General features: G+C 49.0%; 1 protein-coding gene across 1 annotated transcript in view; it reads left to right on the forward strand.

The window, feature by feature from the left end:
• LOC106806677 (zinc finger protein aebp2-like) overlaps positions 1-9,619 on the forward strand; it is a gene marked incomplete at its 3' end in the record, with an annotated part of 51,271 nt that overhangs the window by 12,650 nt on the left and 29,002 nt on the right. Inside the window, exon 2 of the mRNA XM_014808688.1 lies at positions 1,260-2,449. Coding sequence (XP_014664174.1) covers positions 1,260-2,449 — 1,190 coding nt within the window. The remainder of the gene's footprint in view (positions 1-1,259; positions 2,450-9,619) is intronic.

Genomic DNA, 9,619 nt, shown 5'->3' on the forward strand with positions numbered 1-9,619 from the left:
AGAGAGAGAGAGAGAGAGAGAGAGAGAGAGAGAGAGAGAGAGAGAGTGAGCAAGAGAGAGTAAGAGAGTGAGAACGAGTGAATGAGTGGGAGTGAGCAAGAGAGAGTGAGGGATAGTGAGCAAAAGAGGGCGAGCAAGAGTGATATATCGTAATTCCGTGCACTGTACACATCTGTGATCACGTATTTCATCAGTGAATTAATGTTCCTACTGTGTTGTACAATGTAGCATGTTCATGTATATCATGAGGTTGGGGGGGGGGAAACACAGACGGAGTGACTGAACATTGCTGAGAATGTAATCAAGAGGGAACACGCTGCACCGGCGCATGTTTGCTCTCAGTGCGTGGCCGCGGCGAATGAACCAAGGTCGCTGCGTTCGCCGTCGAAGCCTGAGGCCACGACACGTTATTGACGCGCGAGATGCCGGCCTGCATGTGGGGAGGATGCTGGGGAGCGCGGGGAGGATGCTGGGGAGCGCGGGGAGGATGCTGGGGAGCGCGGGGAGGATGCTGGGGAGCGCGGGGATGCTGGGGGGCACAGTGAGGATGCTGGGGAGTGCGGGGAGGATGCTGGGCAGTGCAGTGAGTAATTTTTCGATTTCGTTACGAATCCGCTTTGGCAGGTTTAATTATATGGCTTTGTCATAAAATGTGATTACTCTTATTCCTTTCATGCTTGGCTGTTGTAGTGTGATATAAGCTTGTGTGAATTATGATGATAGTGAAGTTGGGGTCAAAGCGACTACACTCGGCTTGCTACATGTCACTTGAACCGTCATTTGGGTGATATAACTTTAGGTGAAGTGGTTTGTACCGTGGCTTTCCTATGTGTGTTATATCAGTGAGTGCGTTAGCAATTTACGTGTACATCAACCCTTGCGTGATGTATGCATGTTTGTTCTGTCACTACGCACCTTTGCGACATGTAAATGTTTGTTTGTTTGCCAATAACGTCACTGATCCATTAGAGTTTCTTTCTTTGTTGCAGACTTTGCAGCGCCGCGCTGAAAGATCGCTTTTTTATTATCGTTGTTGGTTGAAATATTTGTTTCGCTGTTATGAACTCTACTGATTAACTAGCGACTGTTTGTTCACAACAGATCGTGCGATCCGGTGCAAATGTTTGTTTGTTTGTTTTGATCTGGTGAGGTCGGTAGTAGTTTGCTCGATTACTACAAACCTACCCTAGTGCGCACAGGTTCGTTTACTACAAAACCGACTGTTGGACTTATGCCCGTGAAATGTTTATGTTTTGCAGCGTTGGCAACTCTTACGGTAGTAGCAGCAGTGGCACTGATCTCTCCAACAGCAGCGATGACGTAAGCATCATGCCCGACGACTACGCCGACGTTGACGCCCACGCCCCCTACAAACAGTCGCGCAGCCCCGTGTGCGCCGACGCGGGCGCCCCCTACAAACAGTCGCGTGGCGCTGTGGCCGCGGACTCCCGTGGCGCCTACATCTTGGGGCAAACCCGCGTGCTCCCTCTGGCGCTGGCAGGCATGGCGGCAACGACGGGGCAGGGGCACGAGGCGCCCGGCGGCAACTGCATGGGCGCCACCTGCTGCCGCGACAGCAAACCGCTCGAATCAAAATCGGAGAAGCCAAAGAATGGCTTCGCAGAGCCGGGCGGCGTGCTGCGTGGCTTCCTTAAGCCAAAGAGCCACGCGGCGCGGCCGCCGCGCAACGGCGTCGTCACCAAAGACCAGCAGGGGGTGCTGCTCGCCCTCGGCAAGGACATCGGCCGCAGCTGCCAGGTGGCGCTGCCGCGGTGCGAGCGCGCGGCCGACCGCGCGTCGTCGCCCGAGGAGGCATCGTCGCCGGTGCCGGACGAGAAGCGGCCGCGCGGCCGGCCTCCCGACTCGCCCGTCGGCTCGGTGGAGACCTCTGGCGGTCGCACGGACGACGTAGGGGGCAGCACGGGGCAGCCGTCGCCGTCACCGAGCGACGAGATCGCGGTGACGACGACGCTCGAGAGCATTGACAAGGTCGTCTCCTGGACGGTGTGCAACGAACTCGGCGCGGCCGCCGCGTCGGTGGCGCCCCCCGGCAGCGTGGTGTGCGGCTGGGAGGGTTGCGCGATGGCGGCGATGGAGTGCGACGCGCAGCTGATGGAGCACGTGCACCGCGCGCACGTCGAGCCGCAGCGCGGCAGCGACACGTTCGCCTGCCGCTGGCTCGGCTGCAAGGTGTACGCGCAGCCGTCGTGCTCGCGCTCCTGGCTCGGCCTGCACGTGCGCTCGCACCTCGGCAGCCGACCGTTCAAGTGCATCGTCGCGGGATGCGGCCAGCGCTTCACGTCAGAGGTAGCGCTCGAGCGGCACGTGAATCGGCACTTCGTGCCGGCGCCGGCCGCGAGTCCGCGCACTCTGCGCTCGCGAGACGACACGCCGAGCAAGCTGCTGCGCCGGAAGAAGACGCAGAAGCTGCGGCGACGCAACCGCCAACGTGAGTGTAACTGACGTGCTTTCTAATTAAAACTAATGTAACTAACGTGCGAACGAGCGAGTCTGTTCTGCCTCTGTCTCTGTCTCTCTCTTTCTCTTTCTCCCTCGCTCTCTCTCTTTCTCTCTCTCCATTTCTCCCCTCTCTCTCTCTCCCTCTCGCCCTCTCTCTAGATTTCTTTCTCTCTCTATCTCTCTCCCCCCCCTTCTCTTGTGTCCTCTCGCTCCTCTCTCTGTGTATCTTCTGTTTTTTTCTTCTTTTTCATTATCTGCATCATCCCCTTCTTGCTCCTCCCTTTTTCTTCTTTCCTTCTTCCTTGTCTTTTTTCTTTTACTTTGTTCTTCTGCTTCTCCTCCTCCTCCTCTGTTTTCTTTTTCTTATATCGAGGGATATTTGTACAAGCTGTAGCCTGTATTACTTAGTTACTCTTCTCTCAGAATAGTTATTATATAACTAAGTTGAATATTTATCAGGTCATCACCAGCCGTGGGCTGGCTGGGATCTCCACACAACTTCAGTCTTTTTAACCAGCTTTTATGCCAATAAAATCATTTCCTTCCGCCTCTGGACCAGTAGTTGATATGCAATTTGATTAAAAGATTCCAATAGATTTCCTACCCTCAAAAAGTGGTAATAAATCTGTTTGAAATTCAAATCTAAAAGTAATAATATTTAGTCAAGACGATAACCGCGCAGGAATGGCAACCTTTATCCTATGATCTAATGCATATTACTGCAGAATACGACTTTAATTTAACGCAGAAACGCACTATCGCATTAAATCTTTATAAATTATTTGTTAAACTTTATTTATAGAATTTTCACGGAGTAATTTGGACTCCTGCTGATGTCAAATGAGAGCGTCTGACATTAAAGCAGGCAGTATTTGATTCTAAGCTCACGCTAATTTCAACCCCTGCTGGATTTCACTCAGATTTTGCTTTTCCCTGTTAGGCTGATTACCGTAACATCCTGTGGCATTCTATTGCCATGAATTTGGTTTTCGTTTCACTGACATTGTTGCCATGGTGACCGACTCCCAATTTTCGTTAGATACACGCTGTTGAGGCCAATCAAACGGTGTTTTATTTCATTGTAGTCTTTCAAGTAATACGACGTTTTTGGAGAGACTGGGAAGCTGTTGCTACGATCTTGTTTCCATGGTTATTGTTCCCCGTAATGCAATTCCACGTAAAGAGCTGTTATTTTTTTCTCCAAATTAACACCAGGGCTATGATTCATGTAACGTGCATGGGCATTCAGTGCAAGTCCTAGCTGCAGTGTTCTTTTGCCGTAAAGAGATTCGCTACAAACAACAACAAAAGTTAGCAAAGCATTGAATTATTAGAGAGATAAAAGTGGCACCTGAGTCTATACAAAAATGCAACATAACCCAACCCACTATGCGAGAGTTTGATTAGATGATAGAGCAAAAACATCGCCTTGCTACTCGCCCACCGCTCACTCAAGAAATAAGGAATTCGATTTGTCGAAGTCTCAAGCAAATAACGTGTTTCAATATTTTTCACGTGGCAGTAGCGTATACTATAAAGGGTCGGTGTACAATGAGGGTTAGGTACGCTGGTCAGTGGTGACGTATGTACGCCTATACCATTGTAGTGGTTACACGCGTGTACCGCGCGTAGTCACGATGCATATGCCAAGCGGCACATAGCATGAGACACGGGCAAACAACCTCCACCACAGCGTATTCCACAGTCCCCCATCTTGCTGGTACACCAAATATAGTTTGATGGCATTTTCAGAAATTTGGGGAAAAAAGATCCAGGATATTTTTTTAATGAATTTTGAATGCACGAAAAAAACATTTTAATTTTAAAATAAAAAAAAAATCCTGGATCCATATCTGGATCTAGATCACCACCAAAATCTAATCGATTGGTCCCCACAGCTTCCCAGTCTCATCAAAATCCGTCCGTAACTTTTTGAGATATCCTGTTGACAGAAAAACCAACAAACCAACAAACACACAAACTAACAGGGGCGAAAACATAACCTCTTGGCGGAGGTAATAACATAAACATGATATAATTACTGTATATATCTGTTATATCACCTGTAATAAATTTTACTAAATAGTAGATACGTACGCATCTGAAATGTCAGATGTTGCAGTAGAGACTGACTCCGATTTTCACTGTATGAATACAGTGTATGTAGTATCAGGTAGTATGTTGTCAGTTACATGGCGTCCTTGCCCTACAGGGTGTATGTACTGCAGACATTATGGTAGCGTATATAAGCCGAATTTATAGTGTACGCGAATTAATATATTGTGTGTGCAGGGGTAGAAATTAACTTTTGAACACGGGAGTCCAATGGACTCCCTACCCTCAAAAAGAGCGAGTCCGCAGCAAAATGACGGAGTCCGCAGTCTGAAGTTTAAAATTAAAGATTAACGTATGTGCTTATTTTGAAGATTCATGCGGTGGCATGTCTGCCCAATTTTCTTTGGACAGCTGGAAAAATACGGTAATTCGGCGAGGCCGTGCTCTGTTTAGAACGAACTAGTTAGTATGGCAGAATTTTCAGGGAGTCACACGGACTCCTGCGTATGTCAAATCAGGGAGTCCGACAGTAAATCGGGGAGTATTTGACTCCGGACTCCCGTTAATTTCGCACCCTGTGTGTGTAACACCCTGTGTGTTTCGCACCCTGTGTCTGTGTGTTTCGCACCCTGTGTCTGTGTGTGTCTGTGTGTGTCTGTGTGTGTGTGTGTGTGTGTGTGTGTGCGTGCGTGCGTGCGTGCGTGCGTGCGTGCGTGCGTGCGTGCGTGTGTGTGCGTGCGTGCGTGCGTGCGTGTGTGTGTGTGTGTGTGAGTGTGCGTGTACGTGCGTGCGTGCGTGTGCGTGTGTAGATAAGTGTACACCCGAGCGTATCTATACAATGTATATATTGTAAATAAATATTGCACAGATATGGTCTTGATGTATATAGTTCTTGCGGCCAGGGGTCCTTCATTGGCCAACAAACCATTCAACTGCACCGATTAACGTAGGTTCACGACGTATTTGCGTATCGAATTTGTTTGCACAACGTATTTAACGTATAATATAATGTTCTGCTCCGGCGGTTACGTTCCGTTCGCGTCTAGGCGGGTGCCCCGAACGCAACCGAGCCTGTGATCTTTTCACTGCAGTTGTTGTAAAATCCGCTTTCACTCTCCGCACGTGGTGAGAGGGGTCGCATGCCACGGGGTCACTGGATGCGCGTCAGTGCTCGCGTGCGCGTACGTGCGTGCGTGCGTGTGCGAGTGTGCGTGCGTGCGTGTGTGTGTTGTGTGTGTGCGCGCGTGCATGTGCGTGCATGTGTGCGTGTGCTGAGATGTTGGTAGCGCGGATCAGGGAGAGGTCCCGGTCCTCGTTTTTAAAGCCGACCCTCGCCTTTGCTAGAGGACCTGTCAGCAATAGTGCTTGACCTCCATCCCTCATTCCAACTCGCTGTCACGTGATCGGGTCGTAGTTAGTCAGTGGGTGGGTGAGTGGGTGGATGGATTCTTGGGTGGCTGAGTGAGCCTGTGTGTGTGTGTGTGTGCGTGTGCGTGCGTGCGTGCGTGCGTGCGTGCGTGCGTGCGAGCGAGTGAGTGGACTGAAAGTAGGTTGACCCCAGGAAATCGCCTGTGTAGTATCAGTAAAACTTGCAGTTCACAGAGGTTGTGTGTATATTATTGCGTATAGCGGTTTGCGTTCGTGCGTACGTGCGTACGTGCGTGCGTGCGTGCGTGCGTGCGTCTGTTGTCGATTATTCTCGATTGTGCGTCCGTTCGATTAAAGGGTAATCGGTACTTATTCAGCATCAGCGGGAAGTCGAACAGCGGCGACGTTGCCCTGTTTACTGGAAGGGGAAGGTCCGGCGGCGAATCTGTGATGTGTCATCATTCCTCGTCCTGCTTTCTTCTACTCGCAACCCGCACGTGCAGCAGTGCTCACCTCTAACTTACCTTTGCCGCCTGCTGCTGCTGCTACTGCTGCTACCAGTGCTAGCGGCTTGCTGCTGCTGGCACGTTGCCGACGAGCTGCCACGGGCGTCTAGACAGGCCGTCTATATAAATAATGCCCATTATAGATCGTCGCTATGTATTTCTGCTACAGATTATTGAGTTGCCCGTTTTTGCCGTACTGCTGCTTTGTCGTGCCAGTGCAGGCATGCATGCATGCATCAGCAGAGATCTGTACCCCGCGTGCGCGTGCACGTACATATATCAAGAGTACATAAAATTAATAGAGATTATTATTATCTCTATTATCTCTAATTAAGATTTAATTAGGCTAATTAGATTAATAAAAGAGAATTAAGATCTCTATTATGTACTCTTGATATATATATATATATATACATGCTGTGCAGTGCGGGAGTACGTGAATGAATAGATATATATAATTATCTGCTGTTTGTTTGCTACAGCTGCCCGCGCGTGTACGTGCGTGCGCGCGCATATATATATATATATATATACACGTGGCAAAAAATTGTCTAAGCGTGTTCGTATTCGAACAGGGAAAAGACACGTAACCGATGTTACACGTGCATTTACAGGTGTAGCCGTGAGGTTACGCATAATTTTGCACATGTAAGAGAGATCTTACACGTACATTTACACGTGTAACAGGTAGATTATATTTACATTTACATGCTGTTAAAAATATATTACATTCATACATTTGACATATATATCACATCTACATTTACACATGTATGTAACATAATACATTACATAATATAACATAACAGAATGTATTTTTACACATATGTTAACGCCAGCCTTGCAATTCATGCGTTCATGGTAGCCCTCGCGCATGCTTTACGCATAATCGGTAGGTCAAAGGTTGATATTTATGTATGAGCATGGTTAGAGGGAAGTAACTTTGTAACTGTAACCGCGTGAGCTACCCCATGCTGAAAATATTTTGTAAACACAAGAAAATTACTTCGAAATGCGAAACGGCGTCACGCCCGAGTTATACAGACTTCAGAAAATCGCAATTGCAAAGCAAAATGGCCGTATAAATTCTTAAGACGTGCCAATAAAACCTCATTTACTTCCCGCCCCCATTCGAGCAATGCCAAAAGTACCACCCCATCCTACACAGTTTGTAAAATAAATTAATCCCCCCCCTGCCACCCGCACCTTCCCCATATAGTGTGCTAATGAGCCAATTCCCTGAACACTCTCTTCCGAAACTGAACTCTTTATTCCTTCCGCTCAAGCGGCTGCTGGTATTATGACACCGGTAGGTTTGGATGGCTGGCTGCATATGGCAAACGCACATGGGGTAGGCACCACCATATATGAGCGAGTGGTTCGCCCGCCCAAACATGCACATGTATACATGTATATGTGTGTGTTTATAGTTTTTGTCTGCAAGCGCGTGCAGCTAAAATTAGTACGCGCTGATGTTACCGTACGTGTGTATAAATTCTTGAAGCGTGGCAGCTGTAGTTCACTTCGTAGTGATCGCTTATGTAGCTTATGTGCGTGAGTGCTTGCGTTTGTGTGCGTGCGTGCGTGCGTGCGTATGTGCGTATATATTTAATTACATACCTCCCGCGTATATGGCTCTCGTATGTTCTATTACTTCTTCTACGAGTCGAGTTCACGCTATTTGTACGCAAGTGTAGCGTATGACGCAAATGTGTGGTTATTTGACCTTAGGCTAGCCGTAACCGACCGATGTCTGAATGACAAACACTTCCCACGCCGATACAGAATAATCTATATATCTATCTACACATATATATATATATAATATATATATATATGTTTCGTGTCACGTTCGGGAAAGTTTGCGTGAGAATGCACTCAATGCAGTCATAAACGTCGCCAATAAAGAGCCCATCTGTGGGGCCGCGTGCTGTCAAGGCCCGCGTGTGCATTGATTGATCCAGCTTTGGACACAAAGACTGCAGTAACACATAATTAGTATGTGGTACAGTATAGCAGCGCCCCGTCAACGTACGGGCGTACGATGTACGGTCAGAACACCCGCCCCCTTCCGCCGACGTAGGTGCGCGATGCAGCGACGATGCTGGGAGACTGGGAAGATGCTAGGAGAATGGGAAACAGGGAAGATGCTGGGAGAATGGGAAACAGGGAAGATGCTGGGAGAATGGGAAACAGGGAAGATGCTGGGAGAATGGGAAACAGGGAAGATGCTGGGAGAATGGGAAACAGGGAAGATGCTGGGAGAATGGGAAACAGGGAAGATGCTGGGAGAATGGGAAACAGGGAAGATGCTGGGAGAATGGGAAACAGGGAAGATGCTGGGAGAATGGGAAACAGGGAAGATGCTGGGAGAATGGGAAACAGGGAAGATGCTGGGAGAATGGGAAACAGGGAAGATGCTGGGAGACATGCAGGATAATGTGAGACACGGGAGGTAATGGAAACCGAGAAAGATGAGGAGGCATGGAAGGCGATGGAAGGTAGAGAAGAGCATGATGTGGCGCGGGGGGGGGGGTATTAGGGAACGGGGAGCAGGCATTATAGTAGATCAGGAAGATAATGAGGAGGCACTGAAGATTATGAGGCAGGGAAGATGAGGAAGATAAAGAATAGCAGGGAAGAGGAAGAGGAGGCAAGGAAGATGAGGAAGAGCAGGGAAGAGGAAGAGGAGGCAAGGAAGATGAGGAAGAGCAGGGAAAAGGAAGAGGAGGCAGGGAAGATGAGGAAGAGCAGGGAAGAGGATGAGAAGTCGGGAAAAACGCTGATGAGATTCGAAGATAATCGCCTTGCACGCAAGCGATGCGAAAAAATATGTTGAGCAGCAGGAGAGCACGAACAGTATAAAAAAGCGAAGCAAGGGTAACGGTAAGCGACGAGAATAGAGGAGGGAGGAGCATATAATATGGTAATGCGATCCTCGCGGCTTCCTGCCATGCAACTTGTCTAATATAGGCACTAGCATTGACTGTAGGGCGACAGACTCGGGGACAGACCAGCAGGGTCGGCGCGAGTGTGCGGCGCGGGCGCCTGCTGTACGTTCAGCAGCTGTCACTATGATCGATCTCACTACGCACGCACGCACGCACGCACGCACGCACGCACGCACGTACGACGCATGCATGCGTAAACGCATACACGCACTCACGTAGGCAAACGAAGGTACACGCAGCCAGAGAGACATAAAGAGAGAGAGAGAGAGAGAGAGAGCG

Source organism: Priapulus caudatus, unplaced genomic scaffold, assembly GCF_000485595.1.
Source record: "Priapulus caudatus unplaced genomic scaffold, Priapulus_caudatus-5.0.1 Scaffold174, whole genome shotgun sequence".
NCBI lineage: Eukaryota > Metazoa > Priapulida > Priapulimorpha > Priapulimorphida > Priapulidae > Priapulus > Priapulus caudatus.